Source organism: Melopsittacus undulatus, chromosome 6 (genome assembly GCF_012275295.1).
Source record: "Melopsittacus undulatus isolate bMelUnd1 chromosome 6, bMelUnd1.mat.Z, whole genome shotgun sequence".
Taxonomy (NCBI): domain Eukaryota; kingdom Metazoa; phylum Chordata; class Aves; order Psittaciformes; family Psittaculidae; genus Melopsittacus; species Melopsittacus undulatus.
Window position 1 is genome coordinate 81,321,207 of NC_047532.1, and position 20,076 is coordinate 81,341,282.

At 47.5% G+C, this 20,076-nt stretch overlaps 1 protein-coding gene across 1 annotated transcript in view; it reads left to right on the top strand.

Moving 5' to 3' along the window:
- Nucleotides 1–2,351: 2,351 nt before the first annotated feature.
- Nucleotides 2,352–20,076, top strand: part of LOC101872296 (synaptotagmin-like protein 2) — a 37,105-nt gene continuing 19,380 nt past the window's right edge. The window contains exons 1-3 of the mRNA XM_034064302.1: nt 2,352–2,382; nt 15,081–15,636; nt 17,819–17,970. Of these exons, the coding sequence (XP_033920193.1) occupies nt 15,536–15,636; nt 17,819–17,970 (253 nt within the window). The 5' untranslated portion in view covers nt 2,352–2,382; nt 15,081–15,535. The remainder of the gene's footprint in view (nt 2,383–15,080; nt 15,637–17,818; nt 17,971–20,076) is intronic.

A 20,076-nucleotide genomic window follows, 5' to 3' on the forward strand; every position in this document is an offset into this window, starting at 1 on the left:
GGCCATGCATGGAAGCAAAGGAAAGCAAAAGATTTTACTCTCTAGTTCCCATCAGCAGGTGATGTCCAACCACTTCCCATGGAGCAGGGCTGCAGTACGTGTAGCAGTTGCCCAGGAAGACAAATGTTGTAACAACAAATGTCCTCTCCTCCTCTTTTCTCTCAGCTTTATTGAAGAGCAGACAGCACACGGTCTGGAATATTCCCTTGGTCAGTCCCACAGAGCCAGAGACACTGGTCCAGCTCCGGGATATCTGGTTGCATGTCCCGGGCATGGGTTTATGCACTTGGGCTGCTGAATCAGCAGTTCATTCAAGGGTACAGACCATAACAGCTTAAATAGAGATCAAGAAGTAAATCCATTTTTTCCCCACCTCTGCCTTCTATTTTAGTGTTTTACATGGCTTCTGCCAGTTGTCCTCATGAAGACATTAAAAGACTTGAAGTTGAGACAAGCATAGGAGTAGCTGGCTGATTTTATAGATAGTGGTAAAGTTGTCCCCATGTGACTGTATTTACTGTCTTCCAAGTCACATTTTTCTCTATCTGGGCAGAAAATAAACCTTAATAACCTGTTATTCCTTCTTCCGCTTGATGCAGAAGCATTGACTGTCCACCATGCAGAAATTCAGACTTATAGTGATGTTTGGACACTGTATGTCTATCACTTCTGAAGTTTGCTGCATGCTCTTGGGTTGCTATTTTACACCTGTTATTAGGCACACATTATAATGGCCTGGGTTTAGGTACCTGGATAAAGATGTGAAAGCACAGGCTGTAAATCCAGGTAATATTGTACTTATTGAATCCTCATATCAAAATTCTTGCTGCAGTTGTAGCTTCTGGGTTGCACTGATGAATTTGGTGCTGGAACCCCACAATGGATTCTGAGCATCCCAGCCAAGTTACAGCGATAACACAGTGCTCTTAGTGATCTCAAAGGACTTTAGCGTTATTGCCATTGGTTGGAGCTGAGATACAGAAAAGTGAAGTAATTTCTATTGCTGTACATGAAGTTAATGGTAGTGTCAAGGCTCTGGCTATTTGCCTTCAAAGCCAGTGCTGCATTTTATAGCCTAAAGGCACTATTGAAAAGATTAAAGCTGAAGGCCATTGGCAGAGCTGTCTCTGTTTCTTCAGGTCTCAGTTGAGCAAAGCTGGAAGAAATGCACATTTGCCACTACACTTATATCAGCTGAGATCCTTAGAGTGGTTCTAGTTTACTGCAACTGGAAATCAGCACTTACAGGGGGAAAGCAAATACTCCAATGCAAATATTCCCATGTCCTGAAATCTTAATGTCCCTCTTTTCAAAGAAACACTTTAATCTCATTGTATAGAGGCTCAGGCTTGTAGAGGCACGTGAGGATCACACAGAAGCACAAGTCTTTGGGCAGACCAGTGGGGTTTGTCTCTGGGCTGGAACTCATGAACAGGTCAGTGATGCTGCTGGGGACAAGCTGGGCTTTGGGGCAAGGTGCTTTGCTTTGTGGCCTTCATCTACCCACTTCTAAAGTAGGGACAGCATAAAAGGGGGTGTGCGTAGCAGGGAAAGACTTAGCCAAAACTCAGTGCATGTGTGTGTGACTAGTCTTACTTCAGCGTTCTGTTGTAGATGATAACTGTGGGAGCTGCCGTATCTTGATTTCTCATCCTTGTCAAAGAGTTCTTCCTGTACCTTATGTCTCTCTTCTTTGTCGCTATGTCTTGATGTGAGGGGATGCAGACCAGTGAGGCATGAGGGGAATGAGGGCAGTGGCAGGGGTCCAGCTTGTGCTGAGGAGGTGAGCAGCAGGGATGTAGGAATCGCAATGAACTGGAATTACTGGGAATGTACCTTCACATCCTACTTGGAGCTTAATTTTCCTGGCTCAGGTTTGAACAGGGGCTTGACTGGATTCACTCTTGTTACCTGCCTGGGTTGAAGACTGGATACCCCTCACCCCGGGTCTCCCCTCCAATACCCCTCAGGCACGAACCTAGGTCGGAGGGGTTTCAGAAGCTCTGTGCGGTCCGTCGTGGGCCGTAGTGCTGCCTGCACCTGCTCTGCTGACACCTTCCCTCGGGGCATCCAGCTTCGGGGCGGGTCCTGTCCTGGCTGTGGGACAGGTTATCCCGTCTTCACAAGCCAAGGGATGACATAAGGAAAGCTGTAGTCGGGAAGGGTGAAAGGATCCCAGTCCCCAACCTGCGCCCCAAACCCCGCTCCCACCGCCCGCCGCTCCGGGCCGCGTTTTCCGCAGTGCTGCCACCCGGGACAGGCACGGCCCCGCCCCCGAGGGGATAGCCCCGCCCCCGAGGGGATAGCCCCGCCCCCGATGGGATAGCCCCGCCCCCTGGCATGGCCCCTCCCCTCCCGGCCGCCGCACGCCGCCGAGGGCAGGTAAGGGTTGGTGGGGTCCGCCTGGTCCCGGTGCCCGCGGGGTGCGGGAGCGCAGTCCCGGGCCCGGCCCGGCAGAGGCGGCCGCTGTGAGCGCTCCGGGTCCATGCGGGACCGCTCGGCGTGTCCTGGGCTCTGCCGCGGGACGGGCTCCCCGGTACCGGTGCTGCCGGGGCAGGGAGCGCGGCCGAGGTACCGCTCCTGTCGCTCCCTCTCGCCACGCTCCATCGGCGTGGGGAGCAGCGCTGGTGGGAAGCAGACACCGCTGGAGCCGCCGTGCCCGGGGCAGCCGCGGTTCGTGGGACCGGTCCCGGTCCCGGCGGAGGACAGGGTGCCGCCGGCTGTGAGACCGGCACGGTGCAGCCCCACGCACGCTGGGTGCTGCTCTCATGGGCACCGGCACCGCCGCAGCGGTAGGTGTGAGGGCCGGCACGGAGCGGCCGCCAGCACATGGGGCCGGCTCGACGCTTGCGGCACCAGTGGTGGCTGTGGTGGGAGCGCTGAGCGTGGTCTGGCAGCGGCGCTCCCTGCGAGGTTTCCGTGCTCTGTGCTGTCCTTCGGGGCAGGACCCAGCGCCAGTTCCCCTGTGCTCCCCCCATCGGCTTGGGCCATCACACGCATCATCCTGTTCGGGACTTTGGGCTGTTATCTGAATAAAAGCGTGTTTTATCGTGCTTTGGTGAACTGTGTTATCGGGGGCTTTCGCAGCCAGTCATAGAGTGGTTTTGTGGCCTCTATTAAAAATAAGTTTGTGAGGCAGCTGCTGTTTTCAGAGGGATTGGGCCAAAGATTCAGCTGTGTTGTAAAGAAAACCTGATGTGAAAAGCTTTGGGAAAAAGAGGAAAGCCGCACAAAAGAAAAGGTGCTTCTGATGCTTTATTGCTTACATTTCATTATTGCTTCCTCACTTTGTATTGTAAGTTACTTGTGAAAACATGGAATATGAAGTGTCACTTCCCTATGATTTTTCCTGTTTCCATAGCCTCCCCCCTCCATCCTGGTTTTATTTACTTCCTTATTTAGGCTTCACTCTTGTAAATAGTTGGCATGGCAACAAGTGCAGCATTTGTTCATTTCAGCTCCCTTTGCAGCCAGCTCTCAGGTGTGATGGATGCTGTTGTATAACCCATGGAAGCCTGTGGCCACTGCTGTTCGGTTTATTTCCTGGGTTTATTTGGCAGTGAATATAACATTCTGTGCCTCTGCATCTCTGCCTCCAAGGCAGACCACAAGGTTTGGTTGGGACAGTGGAGACCTATTGTCCTACCACTGCGAAACATCTGTGCAGGTGTCAGCAGGCGAGGATCAGTTGGTATGAGGTCTGAACATGCCTCCTTTACCCTCCCCTCCTCTCTCTCCTTCCCTATTCCACCTTTGGCATAGTATCAGAGAAGTTCCATGTGGGAACCAAGTTTCTGCTTCTCTGCACAATTCTGTAATTGAAGCACAAACTCATTTTTCCCTCGTGAACTCATAAATCGCATCCCTTTAATGGGCCTCCATCGCTGGGAAAGAGGCAGCCCTTGCCATGGTATGGCACAGCGTGGACAAAATGTTCATTGTACAGCAGGCTCGCTTTGATTGCACTTAAATCAATAGTGTTATCTGCACTTCAGAGGTGTAGGAGGCAGAAAGAACAATAGTAAGTGTTTGCAACAGAGTTGAAAGGAGTACATGCTGTCTTGGGCTGTCAACAGGCAGCAAAAGCCTGAGAGAAATAAGGGCCTGCTAGTGACTCTTGACTCAAAATCAAGTTACCTTTTGCATGTTAAACCTAATGGTATAGCTCATGTTGGAGGGGAGAACCAGGCGGGGTTGGGACAGCAGTTCAGCAAAGCTCACCCACAGAGGGTGTTGTTTGCTGCCAGCAGCTGCTCTGGGTTTCTACTTGAATAAGCTTGCATCACTTCAGCAGGTTCAGCACAGTCTGTTGCCTTCTTGCAGGCACACACCTTGTTGGGCTGAATGCAGGATTGCAAAGCAGAGCAGTCAGTAGTGTGGAGTGTCACTGGGCAGTTATCTTGCCCCCTGCAGAACAATGTGATTTCTGCACAGCAGCATCATCATGCATTTGTGTCTGGGCAGAACTGCGGTTGTCACACTCATATAAAAGCTCCAAATCTTACTCAGCTTGAGCACCTAGAAAAAACCCTCTACCTTGTTCAACAGTACAGCTGATCTTGTTCTTATTCAAGAAGTCTGTCTTCCCTATCTCCCTGCAGATTTGCTAAGTATTCTTGGAGCTGCACAGATGGAAGAAACACCTTGTCTGTGTAAGGCACTGGTACCAGATGAGCATCTGAAAGGGGTTTTATTTTTAGTGATGTGATTAAGTTGGTGCAACCTATGTTTGGATTTCTCACTTGGGTTTTAGGTAAACTTTATGCTGAGCTAAACTAAATGAAAAGGACAGACACTGGAAGCAAGGCCTGTGAGACCAGGTGAAGTGGTAGCTTCAGGGGTTACTCTCCCTGGAATTTCCTTTCATTGTCACCAGGTGACAAAGTAACCCAGCTTTATATGAACTGGTAGTGTAGTGCATTGTGTACTCGAGTGAGTCGCAGCACAGGCCTCAGTGTATGCTAATAAACTAGAAGAGAAGAAGATGGGGATCCCAAATCAGGCATAGACTTGAGCTTTGTTTTAATCCCTTTTTATAATGGGGGGCTGACTCCATACTCTGGATGTAACCTCTCTGTGTTTTGGCATCACAAACTGGAAGCTACAGATCAGGTGATTACTTCTTAGAATGTTGTTTCCAAAACTTTCCTTTTCCCAAGTGCTGGAGGGAATGATACCTTCCAAATACGCTTCATTATAAGCAATGATGAGATGCACCCTCTGTTTTGCATTTACTTTCATTCCATTTTTTAGTTATTCCAGAATCATCCAGGCATGGCTGGGGCTTAAAAAGAATCACTGACCAGAAGGACGGATCCCTCAGTGTGCAATGTTTCCTAAACAAGCAGCACTGGTTTCCTGTGGGATTTAGCACCATGGTCTGCTTCATGCCATCGAGCTCAGCAGGCAGAGGAGTACACAGGAATTAGGCCCCATGTATTTTTGACTTCTGAGCTCCTCTGTGTTACAGAATCAAGGGTTTTGGTGGGTTTTTTGCTGTTTTGGTTTTGTGGGTTGTTTTTTCTCCCCCAGAAAAATGGCTTCTGGTTGTGAGGGCTCCTAACCAGTGCCAGGTTAACCATGGCCAGGCAGGTGTTGCAAGCTCAGTATTACTGGGGCATAACAAGCAGGGTCAGGAAAGCAATTTATGACATGTCACCACTGGAGACAAACATGGAGGAATTGCTTTTGGAAAGAAGCAAACTTGAGGCCAGCAAATATTCTTCAGGGTCAAAACCAAAAGCCTGAAGTTCTTATGAGTTGCTGCTATTTTATTTCTCTTCTAGTCCTGCAGTTTCTTTGTTTGAACTCAGTCAAAACTTGTCTTCTATCTCCCTTTTTCCTATTGACAATATCTGGGTTCTGAGGATGAGTGAGTGACCAAAGAGGACAGGGAGGTGTGAGGAGTCCAAAAAAGTAACCTTCACCTGCAGTGGTCTGGCTTTAAGCTGCTAATTTCTCACTTTCAGCTACTGTATATTGTTGCCTTTTCAGGTACAACCAGTGAAAAGATGCTTTTAGGAGTAGCCTTCATACTATGTGGCATCTAAGACTGCCAGCAGAACAGCTGGGTTCTTTAAAGCTTCTTTAATGTGACTTTTCTCCCTTGGCTGAGCAGGAAGCCTGGACACCAAGATACTTCTCTGATGGAAGTGTTAGTGCAGCAGAAACGCAGCACAACTGGTATGAGGAGTGATAAGCTGGCTCACAGCTGAGCCATGGGGATGAAGCTTGTGAGCTAATAACCAGGGATCTGCAAGTTCTTTTAAACACAGTTTTCTTGAGGATATAAGTACAGATTTAACCAAACCTCAGAGCAATCCCCTGCCTCCCACCCCAAAGCCAAGTGCACTTAGTGATGGTGTGGGAGAGCTTCCCTCCACTCCCTGCTGGCATTGGGGCTGGCTGGGTGACAGACAGTGAGGTCTCTGAAATACTAGCATCCTCTTGCAGCTGGGACACAGCCACCCTTGTTCAGTGGGATATTAGAGGGTTTCTTGGTGTCCCTGGCTTCTGTCTTGTTTATTTGTGTTCTCACAATCTGCAGAATTGCAATGAGCTACATCCTGCAAGAGCTGCAAATAGTCCTCACCTAGGAAATAAACAGAAGGCTCAAATATTTAAACTAAAGCACTGGATTATCAGTTTATTACCAGCAAAAGGCCTGAAGGAACCTGAGTCACACTTCTCTTCTGATGGTTTTCTTTTTGGTGATAATGGCTCTAGGAAATCATGGGTAGGACTAGGAAGCTCAGTCTTTTGTTTACCCTAGGTAATAACCCTAGGATGGTTCATTAAATTAAAAATGGATAAAAGGAAGTAAATTGTATGTAATGCAAATTCCACCCTTGCTCTTCCATGCTAGAAGGAAATGAGTAGAGTTCCGTATAGTTAATTACTCATGTGAGAGTTAACATTGCATAAATGCATAAGGGAAAACAATTCTTATGCATCCTTTTCTTATAAAAGGAAGCTGAAGCCTTAACAAAACCTTCTTTAATGCTGTGGGTCTCATACCTTCTTTAGAAGCAGTGATATTGCTGAGGCTGAGTGCAAATAAGCAGAGTTCATGCGCTTCTAATGTGGTCAGCAGAGCGTTTCCTCAATTACACATTCCCCACATGCTCTGAATAGGGGAGTTTACTCAGGTTCTTTTGGCATAGCATTGTACTGTTGTTCTGAAATATCTCCTACTGGCTGCTGTCACGGGGTTGGGCTAGAGACCTTCTTGCTTTGATGAATTCCTGCAATTCCTATGCACCAAAGAACATCTCAGGGCCATTCTTGATCAATGGACATCCTTCACTAAAGCTGCCTGGGGGAGAAGGAGGAAACAGATTTTAATGAAACAGCCGAGATTCTCCATTGTGCTGAACATTATTGGAAAGTATAATGTGAGACAGTGATTGAACCTGAGAGAAACCACCCGAGGCTGTGCTTCATAGAATCATAGAATAGTTAGGATTGGAATGAACTGAAGAGATTTTATTGTTCTGGGATGCACATGGAAGTGAAGAACCGTTGCTGGGGTCAGAGCTGTTGACTTCCCTCAGGACCTGCCAAAGCTGCCTTCAGTGGTGGTTATCCATAGACACCAGCTACCAATGTAGCACTGGTGTATCATCACCATCAGTGATGGTGATAACACCATTGTTGTGTCCGAGGTGGAAATGGTACATTGTGTCCTGTACAGCCCTCACTGAAGAGAGAAATATGTGTATGAAGTCTGTGATTAGTTGAGCTTTAGTAATTTTGGCATTTGGAGATAGGTGAGACCAAACCAGCCTGGTATTTGACCTTGATGTTCCCTGTGTGATGGTGACAGATTTGTGGGATGGCATTTATACATTAACTGCCCCTGGAGACCACAATTGCCTTCTTTGTTTGGTGTTATTCTTTATCTTATCAGCTGTCTCTCATCTGAAGGCCATTTCTGTATGACCTAGTTGGTTAGGATTTTTTTGGGGGTAGAAACAGACAACTTCTTTTCTCTCCTTTTACTGGGACAAAGCAGACAAAATACCATTGCAAACAGTGCAGCTGCAGCATTTTTAGTAGAATAGCTTTTCAGAAACAATTATATTAAATACGTTCTCTGTTCTCTTAGCTCACAGCTGCCTTTGGTCTGTGAAGGATTAGACAGTCCATAGCTGCAAGTAGCATAGTGCAGATGTTGAGAAAATGACGCACCTTTGAAGAGCTCCTGTTGTGCTGTGAAGCTTCACTTCACAATGGCTAACCAAAACATAGGTATTTTATATATTTACTATATCACAGTGAGAGGGAGAAATAGGGTTAGTGTTGTGATTGCAGCCACAGGCAGAATATGCCTATGTAGCTGCTGCTCAGCTGTGTGCCTTTTCAGTGGGACAGCCCTTGGCTGCCTGGGTAGCACCTGAATTTCAGTGTGAAGGTTACACATTGACTGCATTTGCTGTTATCCATCCATTTGGTACTTTAAAAGCAATGTGTGTAGGCTTGTGCAATAGCATTTCTACCTGTATTACTGCACCTTGAGGGCTTTCTGTGTGTAAAAGGGAGCACTTACATCAGTCGAGCTGCCACAGGTCTAAGTGAGACTCGGACATCTGGGTCCCTTCTGACATGGCAGCCTCATTGGCTTGTGGCTTCCCAGTGCAGGACTGCCATTTCTCCCGGTGACTGTGGCTCATGCAGGCTGCAGCCATGGCAAGCTCCTGCACTGGGTGGAAACTGGAATTGCACTGCTCCCTTTCCACAGCATCAGACTCGGAGCAGGGGGACACAGTCCAGCTCCCATGGAGAGGAGATTTTTACACTAGTTTTCAGCTCATTCCTCACACAGAGAAAGACCATCCTATGGTCTGGGTTTTATTTCTTCTCTGCTGATAAAGGACATTAATGAAACGTCATAGTATTATGTCTGTGAACATTGTAATAGCTGTCGGTGTTTTGCACGTAAAATAGTGATGGCAATACCTCTACTTATTCCATGGTAATGACAGCAGAAGAGATCAGATGGGAGGAAGAGTAGGACTGGATTCTCCAGCATGAGAAAGGGACAAGGCTGATCATGGACTCTCTACAGGTATGGCAGTGTTGGCACCAAGTCTTTCTGGTGCTGTTAATTACAGCATGTATTGGGAGCTGCAGTATGACTGTGGTGCCAGGACCACATCCATCATTCTTAATACAATGCTACGCTTGGTTTTGACCTGCCCTAGAAGAGCTGTCTTGACTAACAAGGGTATTGGGAAGTGTCCGCACATTGTAAAGCAAAAGGAGGTCATTTCCTTACATTGTGACAGGATATGTGATAAAGAGGTATGGACAGAGGCAAGCAGCCTTTCCAGCCTGCTGCTATTTTAATTTGGCTATGAATAACCTTGTGAGGTCAGTATTATCTATTCTGGGGTTTGTTGTTTTAGGTAGGGATGTTTTCTTATCTTTATTACATGGACCTGTGTGCAGCTCCAGGTCTCAAAGGGTGAAGTGGATCTGGATGGTCCTACACTGACCTAGGGGATTCAATTGGGGTGTTAAATACTGTCATCATTTGTGGGTCCTGACTGCCAAATTGGGAGGTTAAAGTTCCTCAATTCATTCTCTTCCTTTGCACGCAGTGCAGTGTCTAGCCAGTGAAATCTGCATGGCCTGTGGTGTATGTTACTAATGTCTGCACATTCCAGCCATGAACTGCAGCTTGGCAAGGAAAGGTGTGTGCTGAGGAATCAGAACCAAGGCTGGAGTGTCCTGCAGGTGGTCTGTAGATAATTGTGTGTGTAGGCAGCAAGAGCACTGAGCTGGTCCTGTGCATCTAAGCAGTCTGTGCCCTGGTTAGGTATGAAGAGCATTAACACAGCTCTGTTTTGAGCTGGAGCTGAGTTAGACCTCCCAGAAATAAACCAAAAATGCAGCACAAAGAAGAAGCTTTTTCCCTGGGGCTCTAAGTGAGAGGAGGCAGGACAATGGCACAGGTAATTCAGTTGGTTCTGATTACACGTGTGGGGAACGAGGAAGTGAGCATTGTCCAGGCTGCAGGCTGTCCAACTGTGCCAACACCAGTGCAGGTGTGCTCCCTGCAAGAGGATGTTGCACTCAGCAGGAGGAAGGTTGGTGTTTACTTGACCCTTCACTTTCAGGGGTTGGAAACTGGGTTGGTGCTGGGGAATGCATGTCACACTGCCGCTTGATGCTGTCATGCTGCCTCTTGATGCTGTCACGCTGACACTTGATGCTTTGCTAAAGGGGGAAAGGAGCAATTTTGGACTGGTCACAAATGTTCATGTCTTGATTGGCTTAAACTGGAGTCTCCTTGGAGCCGTGCTCAGCATTTGGCCTTTCCCTGGCTGTCAGCTACAAAACGTACAGGACTGCTGTTGTCCCCGAGTAACACTGCTCTATGTTGTTGCACAGTGCAAGCAGCTGACAAAGGGAAGGTTTAGCCATATATTAGTGTCCTCCTTAGCTTTTCTGCAGGTGATCAGAGCAATCCTCTCTCCAAGGGGCTGGCAGAGCCGTTAGCTGTGCCCCCCACATGAAGGCTGGCATTCCCTGTCTCCCTTCTGGTTGCAGAGCTGCAGCTGGGCACTGCTTATGCTGCCTCTCCTGGCACTGCAGAACCAGTCTCACAGGTGAAGTTTGGGGTTGCAGCTGTAGGGAAAAGCCCTTTTGCACCGAAACACTGCTGAGCAGCTCTGTAGTAAGCTAAATGGGGGCAGAGAAAGGTGTGAGGAATGCTCAAAGCTGACTAACACCTGGGATGAGCAAACAGCAGACTCCTTTTCTCTGGAAGAGAAACAGTGGCTGTGACACAGGTCTGCAAAATGAGCAATGTGAAGTAGGTGAGTGCAGAGTAATTCTTACTGGGTTTTCTGATCAAATGCTTGGGGATATCAAATGAAGCAAGCAACTGGTGGATGAAGGTGTAATGAGGCTGTGGGACTGTGGGGCTTTGAGAATATTGCAAATGCTTAAAATTAATGTGAGTGTAGAAAGTAATTAGAAAAACTGTGAAATACAGAGACATTGCCCCTGTTTCAGGGAGTCCCTGCCCTGTACCCTGCAGGAAGCTAGAGCACAGGACAGTTTGCTGTTCTCTCTCCAGCAGTATGCTGTTAGCCTAGATGTTAGATAAAACTAATGCCTTACAGGGACCCTCAGCCTAGCTGTGTATGGCCTTTCCTATATTTCGAACTGGATGCTGAAAATCAATCTGTTGGGAGATAAAATGTGCACATTCCAGTATGCTGTTCTAATGGAACATGCTTGGGTTCTGGGTTTGACAAGCTGCACAGCAGCATAACACCATCACAGGTCTTCTCTGGTGACTGGAACATTGGCACCTTTCTGGGGAGGCAGTCACAAGAAACCAAGAGCTATCATAGTAAGAGATGCAGCCAGTTATGCCACATGATAGGTCATGCTTCTGCTTGTCTCCACACCCAGCATTTGTCAACACGGGTGGGTGTGTGAGTCGATCTCTTTGTGGTGTTCTCTTCCCCAGAAAAGCAGTTAGAGGGAGGAAAGTCCTTTGGATATCCAGTGCACTCCTCTGGATTTACGGTCTTTCCTGCAGTCTTAACAATCCGTTTTGCCCATCTGCTTTCTTGTGACAAGTGGCAGGAGCGAAGCAGGGCTGCTCCCTCTGCATGGAGGCATAGTGGTGGTGCAGTGCCCAAGGGCAGCCTGAGCTGGCTCTGCACGGTGTGCTTCGGTCTTTAAGCAGACTCTGTTTTGCTCCTGTTGCCACAGACTGATCATCATAGAATGGTTAGGGTTGGAAGGAACCTTATAGCTCATCCAGTTCCAGCCCCTGCCACGGGCAGGGACACCTTCTTCTAGAGCAGTTTGCTCCAAGCCCCATCCATCCTAGCCTTGAACACTGCCAGGGATGGGGCAGCCGCAGCTTCTCTGGGCACCCTGTGCCAGAGCCTCAACACCATTGTGAAGAATTCAGTCCTGACCTAGGAGGGTCTCCCACTGGCAGGAGGTAAGGACAGTGCTACTTTCTTTTTACTTGTCACAGTTTGTCCAAAACCAGTTTACATCAGCAGGTTCATAAGGGTTCTTGCACTTAACAGGTCCAAGTTTAGGGTAAAATCTGCTCCAGTGCTGCCCGATGACTCCTGTCATCACCCTACACATCTGCCAGGCTTTTGTCTTTCCCTTCCCTGCTGTTTGCAGCGGTGGTGAGGGCTGGGCAGGGCACACAGAGAGTGGCCCTGTCTGGGAAAGCCACAGGGTCCTGGCTTTCTTATGGATTTGGATGTTTGTACTGCATGATCCTGATGGTCTCTAAGCTGTTCATTAACAAGACTTGGAGACGGAAGAGGATTATGTGCAATCTAGCAAAGCAAATCAAAGCTGCGTGATGCTGTTTAAGGAGTGTGTGAGCTGTAGGATTAAGCAATTTGGGGATCAGGTGATGGTTCGGTACAGTGCAGTTTGCCTGCCTGATAACACACTGTATGTGTTCAGTTGGTTTGTATCCTTAACCTGTTGTGCTTGCAGACCCAAGTAAACAAATAACATGCTCTCCTGAGTGATTAATGGTGGGTTCTCCTGTTTCAAGCCCCTGCTGTGTCCAAGATGAAGCAGTATGATGCACCCATCAGAGGTTACAAAAGCTCAACTCGCAGCTGGGACAGCCCCATGGTCATGCTGCATATGGAGATCATTTCCCAGCCTTGTTTATTCCTGCAGGCCTGGGTTGACAGCTTTGCAGCTCCTGAGCCTGCCAGCAAAATCCAAGGTGGATTGTCTTCTGGAGCAGCTTTCCCACAGTGAATGCACTAAGTGGTTTGATGTGTAACTGTTTAAAACAAAAGAAGGGTTTGGCTTCTGTTAGTTTCTCTTAACCTTTTCCTTCTAATGCAGCTATTAATAGAATCATAGAATGGGTTGGGCTGGAAGGGACCTTAAAACTTACCCCATTCCAACCCCCTGCCATGGGCAGGGACACCTTCCATTAGATCATGTTGCTCCAAGCCCCATCCAACCTGGCCTTGAACACTGCCAGGGATGGGGCAGCCACAGCTTCTCTGGGCACCCTGTGCCAGCGCCTCAGCACCCTCATTGGGAAGAACTTCTGCCTAAGAGCTCATCTCAGTCTCCCCTTTGTCAGTTTAAAGCCATTCCCCCTTGTCCTGTCACTACAGGCACTTCTAAAACATCCTTCTCCAGATTTCTTACGGACCTCTTTAGGTACTGGAAGACTGTTACTATTCCAGGAAGATAAAATATTCCCAGGGATAAACAGGCTGCTTATGAAGAAGTAGCTGTTATTCTTTTTCTAATTGACTACCATCCTGATGAATAAGTATGAGTCTTTGCTGAAGTTTTCCTGAGGTATTTTCAGCCCACACGTCGTGGGTTTGTTAAAAATAAATAAAAGTTCTAGAGAAGCAAATTCTGCGCAAGCTGTGTCCCCAGATACTGCCTTAAAAATAAAATCTGGCCTAGAAATTGCTGTGAATGTCTTTGTAGAAGCAGGATTGTGCCTGAGAGCTAGAGAGGGGATGGTTGGAACCAAGCATGGAAGAGCCGTGCCAAGCTGAATGACATGTAGGTTGAAGCAGTAGAGATTCATTAGGGCTCTTTATTACTGTTTCTGCTTTCACAGTTCTAAACCACAGTTTAGAGTGGTATCAATAGTTTCTCAGGTGATAAAGGCTATAATTATATTGTGACAAGCACAGCCATACTTGCCTCAAAGAAATATGAGATGTTGTTTCCTTTCCTCCAAAATCTTTTCCAAATAGTTTTTATGACTATGTCCATTCCTTTTACAAGCCTTTTTATGCAGTGTTCTGTGGTATTTCTTTATAAGTACTAAAGTCACAGCCTATTCTTGCTTCTAACATGTTGAAAAAGGCAAACAGTTGGGAGTATGTCATCCATAAAATAACGTAAATCTGTGAAATTATGTCACATGAGCAGAGTTCACTGGAATACTTGTGCTCGACTTTGGATACGTCAGTTTAAGGAAGAGGTGCACCATGTGGGAGACACTCCAAAGAAGAAAACCCCAGCTCTGAGGTACCTGAAGGAGCTGGGGCTGGTTAACATGGAGGCTGGGGTGTGAAACCCTGTGAGGATGGCAGAAGAGGGAGCATCCCCATGGCAGGATAGGATAGGGCTGACATCTATCAGGATGATCTGGGACAATAGGAAGAAGCTGCTTGCTGCCAGTTAACTGAATGCTGAAATGGGTGGCCCAGGAGGTCTGTGGTTGCCATCCCCAAAGGGGTAGATGAGACAGAGAGTAGGGGTGATAGAGAATGGCCTGATGGGAACAAGCCTGATGACCTTCAGATGATGTTTGACATGAAAGCTGGAATGTATTCATTTTTAATGACCCAACTCCCAAGGCTGTGGCTTTGGGAGAGAAAGCCAAGTATGTTGAAACCCACAGTCACCTGACAGGCTTGGAAACAATGGAAAGATCCCACCTGGTGAGCTGGAAACTGCCTACACAGACCCAGCAGAGCTTCTGCTCCCTTGGAGGTGTGCCTTATTGCCCTAGAGTTGGCCAGGAGAGTGGAAAAGGAAGAAAGTAGCAAAGCAACAGATGATTTACTCTTCCTCCACGCCCTGGAGCCTCTGGCCGTTCTCAGTGTCTGTTGAAACACTAAGTGATCTGCATCCGTGCTGTTTGAATAGCAAATGTCTGTGCAGCGTAAAGCAAAGTGCACACACATTAGAGAATGAGCAGCCTCTGGTATTTTATGGCGTAACTTGCAGCAATTAAGACTTTCAGATTGCTTTCCGAAGGTTGGCTGCTTATCCTGGGTCTCATTTAGGGCAGAAAGAAGTAAAGAAAAGAAGGTAAAAAGCAAGCAAGTGGTTTGGTAATTTAGATGGATATTTTGCTCCGAGCATGCTGAGTCAAGTGTTTACCTGTTAGTAGGAAAGCGGCTAAAATGAAACATTGTCTTGGGAAGGTTAATACCACGTGAGGAGCTGTAGGACAGAGAGGAAAGTAGGGCAGCTTGTTTTGGAACATGTGCTGAAAAGCAAATAAAAACCCCCAATGTACACATTTGGTTACCATATGTCGTGCTTATCGTAAGAGGCATCTCGGTGCTATTTCTTTGCAGGGATGCTTGAGCTCCACGGAGGCAGACTTCCCTGCTGAAGAAAGAACATGCCAGAGGTGCTGGGGTTGCTGTGGGTGAGATGAGCTTTCGTGCCTGTTGAGGCGGGCAGCGAGCTCGCCCCTTCCCGTGCTTGCCTGTTTGATTGACGTTGGCTTCCAAGTGGCTGCGACTGTGCCTGAAGGAAAAGGAAGGAGCCGGATTTTGCTGAGAGCACTTCCCATGCAGCTCAGAGGAGTGTGCCAGCGAGGAGCCTGGCACTGCCAGTCCAGGTGCTAACAGCTCCCACCCAGCCATGCTGTTGTGAAGCCTGTTTTCTGCAGCCACGTCTTGCTCAGCTCAGCACACCAGGGAGGGTACGCGGGGCTGCCCATGGCATTGCTGCAGTCTGGGCTGTGTTAGTTCCTGGTGTGTCATTGCTTCAGCTGTCTGAAGAGGTGAAGAAGATTGCAGGGAAGATGTTGGACTTGAGCTTCCTGACTGAAGAGGAGTATGAGAAACTGATGAAGGTTTTGCAGAGAGATGCAGAACTGAAGAAGAAGGACGGGGATCGCATCAGGTGAGAAAGCATGCAGTAACAGCAGTATGTGAGCTTCTCCTGGGGGCATTATTTTTACCTCCTTTAGAGAGGTGTTTTGTGTGTGTATGTGTGTGTGCAGCAAGGAGAGATGCAGGAGCGCAAGTGCTGTCCCTTCTTGCTCAGATCCTGATGGATCTTTTCATTGCATCTCCTGCTTTCTCAGCCATCCTGCTGTTGCTGCTGTCCTTCCTCTGCAAGACTGGACTGTCCTTCGAGTTAATCAGTAGCCCTCAAGGGAAATCTTCCATTTCCTTCCCTGGGGAGGAAGATGCTGATTTCTCATTGTCAGAGGTCCAAGCAAGGAAGATGCTGCTACCTTGTTTTCCTCAGTTGGTAGCACAGAATCTCACAGAGTGTTTTAAAATAAGATCCCCATCTCTGTTTTGTGTCCCTCTGGTGCTCTTTGAGGTGGGTTGTGTATGCAGCATCAGAGAGGGGCACTGAGAGGCTACATGATCTGCCAAAGGTTGCAGGAGCTGTTTCAGAGCCAGTTCAGCTCACTTGCCACTGGCCATCCTGGAGCTAAGGTCTGGTTGACTGGGATTGCTTGTTGCTGCTGTCACTTGTTAAATGCCAGCCATTAGACCATCTGGGTTGACAGTAGGCACCAGGCTCAGGAAGCTGGCACCAGATTCTCAATGGCAAGAATTGAGTAGCTCAATGAGGGTGGATGATACTGTGCCAGTTTACCCTTGTTAAGGATATGAGTCTTGGGAATACAAGCCCCATGTAGAAGGGATGGCTCAAAGGGGGAGTGGGTGCCTTTGCAGCCAGCTCCATTGACCCTGTGTGCCCTGGCCTCTGCTCAGAAACAGAACTGGTGGTGGCATGCATGAGACTTGTGCTTGAGGTGTGTGTGTCTGCATGCTCCTCTATCTGCTCTGAACTGAACCAAGGCTTTCTCTTATTTTTTCTTCATTTTTTTTCTTTTTCTGAAATGCACTAAAATCTCTGCAGTGAGGATTTGGGGAAAAAAGTGTTTGGATGATTTCAGGTTTGTTTTGCTTCTCTTTGGAAGCTGTTGCACTTTCAGTTGGGAGCACAGTGAGGGAGATCCTGACAAGGGTGGTGCCAAGTACCCCTTGCTGCCAGTATGGCTGTATGCAGTAAGGCCTTTGGTGCAAGTGTGGGCACATTTGGCCCCAACACAACCTGCCTGCTGGGTGAAATGAAGTCACATTGCACTGATCTGATGTCAACAAGATGAAAATAGCTTTGTCCATCTCCTCTGGCCTAGCACCTTCAGACCCTCACAGGGACAGGTGAAGCCCATATCTGGGTGGGAGATGTGCAGCTCCCTTGCTGTCAGTGCTATGGGCCCCCCCCAGCAGTGTCTGCAGAGCCTTGGGCCTGGTTGTTCTGTACCTGCGCCTTTCTGGTCTTTAGGCAGCCAAACGTGACACTTCATGGCTCTTTGGTTATCTAAGGTTTGCCTCCTCTTCATGCTGAGAGTTGGACCGATGTAGGAGTTTCCTTTGGCCTCTCAGGTCTCACAGGGATCCTGCATGGTGGTGAGCTGTGGGAGGCAGCACCCACTGAAAGGCAGCTAATTCAGCAAGCTGTGGTGTGAAAACAAAAACTGGAGGAGGGTTAAAAGTACAGGGTAGCAAACAGAGCTCTGAGGGGTTTAGGTGCCAAAAACCAGCCTTGGGGGTGCTGGGAGTCAGTTACAGCAGGAGCTGTGCTCAGGCAGGAGAGCTAACTGTTTGAGTGCTGAGACTGAGCAGTGTTCAGGGAGGATGCTGCAGGCACAGGTTGCTCCCTGAAATAACATGATTTATTTCTGTGGTTTCTATCAGATTTGATCCAAAAGGCTTTGCTGCTTATAAAAAGAGTCATGAAGTACAAGACCTGCAAACAGGCCCACCCCTTCCCAAACCCTCAGTGCTGCAAAGCAAATGGGCACATCTCCTTGCCAGGTGACTGATTTGGATTTATAAAACATGGAAGAGGTGAAAGCCTGTGTTTACAAGGGTCTGATCCCACTTCAGATGAGGAATAAATCAGGTTCTGGTTTAATGCTGGTTTGTCCCTTGTGATTGCAGAGAATAATCTGAATCCTTCATAGTACCAGGCAGGTGAACTGTAGAGACCATTGTTATGAAGGTAGCTCAGGGGAAGTCGAAACCTTTTGGTGTGTAATGTTCTCGTTGACTTTCAGGCGGATACAAGACTCCATCAAGGATGAAAAGAAGAAGAAGTTTGTGACAGGTGAATGGTTTTCCGAAGTGAAGGCAAAACGGTTCCAGGAAGACTTAGAGGGACCTGATCTGCTTCGGGCATCGATTAGAAGGAAAAAGGGCAAACTAGAAAGTAAGTATATTTGTGTGCATCTTAAGAAAACAAACGGACCAAAAGTGGTCAAGTTATGGGGGTCTCCCTGTACTTGCATCCTGTTGAGGACCAGTCTTTGTGTTGTGATAAGGGGATTCTCAGAAAAGCTTTCAGTACTAGAAAAAAATACCTCATTGTCAAAATCAGTTCCAATGATGAAAACTACAGTGTGCCAGAGGACCAAGGCAAAGCTGTTTACCAGCTACATGCAGCACTTGAGCTTCTTTCTTCCAAAATGTCTGTTTGTCAGAGATCTTTGGTATCGTTTCTTGCCACAGAAGCAAAAAGGAAAGGGGTGATACAGAGCAATTTCTGGCATCAAAGTGATATGTGTGCGTCAAACACACCCCTCACCCCAGTTCCTAGGAAGGTCTGATGAAGCTGTCCAGGCAGCTGCTCTCACAGCCTCCAGGATGGTGGGGTCAGTCACATCTCTGCAAATGGAGGGGGTGCCTCTCTTGTGGCAAATATTTGCCCACTTGAGAGCATCCACGCCTACCTTTTTACAGAGAATAAGTCCATTGCACAATGTAGTTTTCAAAGTAGAAAGGGCTTTGCAGAAGAGTCTGAATGCTACCCAGACTGTTGTGCCATAGCAAGGGTATATTTGGGACCATATGCTAATTTGAAGCAGATGTATTTTGTGTTGTTTGATATGCAGATGAACTCTCATGGTGGTATGTAAAACATCAAATCACATTTGTCAGCTCAGGGCAGGGGAGAGATCAGTCCCATGTGAAAAGAGCAGGACTGTGCTCTGAGTCCAGCCTGGAGCTGGCACTTTGTGCTGAACACTTGTCCAGAACAGAAGTGGGGATGATTCCATCCAGTCCTTAACATGAAGACAGGCCAGCTGACTTCACAGCTGGACTGTGGGACTGCAGCCTAGGCTCACACCATCCCTGTTGGTACTTTGTCAGGGTGGATAATCGCAGAAGCCCAGACCTGGCGGTGAGACCTGGGGCAGCCATAGTCTTGATAGACAGCTGTGAGCAAAATCTACCACAGTCCCTAATACAAGGACCCTATAACTGGGCTCTGTTCTTTTGCAGTGAAGGCTACTGTTAGATAAAGGGTTATCTTTCATCTGTCCAAAACTCAAATGTCATCTCCACCAGTTCAGTTCAGCCCTCTTTCCTGGTCCCAGCTGCCCATTCCTGCTGTGGGGCTGCAGCAATATAGATCACTCCTTTGTGTAGTGGGTCTCATTGGCCAGGATATGTCTGTCACGTTAATTGCCTGGGTTTAGTAGAGCCCTCTTAGCTTTGCATTACTTAGACATATTCTCAGAGCTAAGCACTGGTTAGGGACTTCACCAAGAGCCTCATTGTCTGTTTGCTTTTTGCATATTCCCGACAGCTCTCATAGCTTAGCACAGATTCATTGGAGCCTCTGATGCAGAACTTGCCCATCATATTTCCTATGAAGCTGCTTTTATCCTTTGTATTAAGCATTCATGATGTCATTACATTTACTATTTGATCATCCCTCCAGAATCCTAAAACATATAAAACCTTGTCCAGCTCGACAGAGTGGCCTTGGCCATTTCTGTAGAGCATGCTCTGCTTTTTGAGGATGTGCATCTGTGCTTGCACCCTCTTTGCATGAAGAGTCAGACAAATGCGCTGTCATCTGCAGCTCAGCAAGTGACCAGCAGCAAGTTGGATTCATCTGCTTTTGCCTTGCCAGAGCCATCAGCCCCCTTAGCTTGCTGCGCATTTCAGGAAAGCAAAATTTGCTGTGCTGTTGGGTTTTGATTTAACCTTCAGTGCTGATGTGCACATATGAGGTGTGGTCTCAGGTCATCATCTGAAATAATCACATTAATATAGCAGCAATATGCATGTATTTGCATGTGCATTAGTTGACTAATGCTGTTTTAAGAAGGAAGAAGCAAATGTTATTAAATTGCTATAGTAATTATATTTAGATTTAGCTCGCTACATTTATTTTTCAACTTTGTTTCTTCCTTTTCTTTCTCTTTGTCTATTCTCTGACTTATTTCAATGAAGTACAGGTATAATGTGGCTTCTTCCTTAATTTTTTCCCACTGCCATTTTACAGCACTGCTTGAGGATCAAGAAT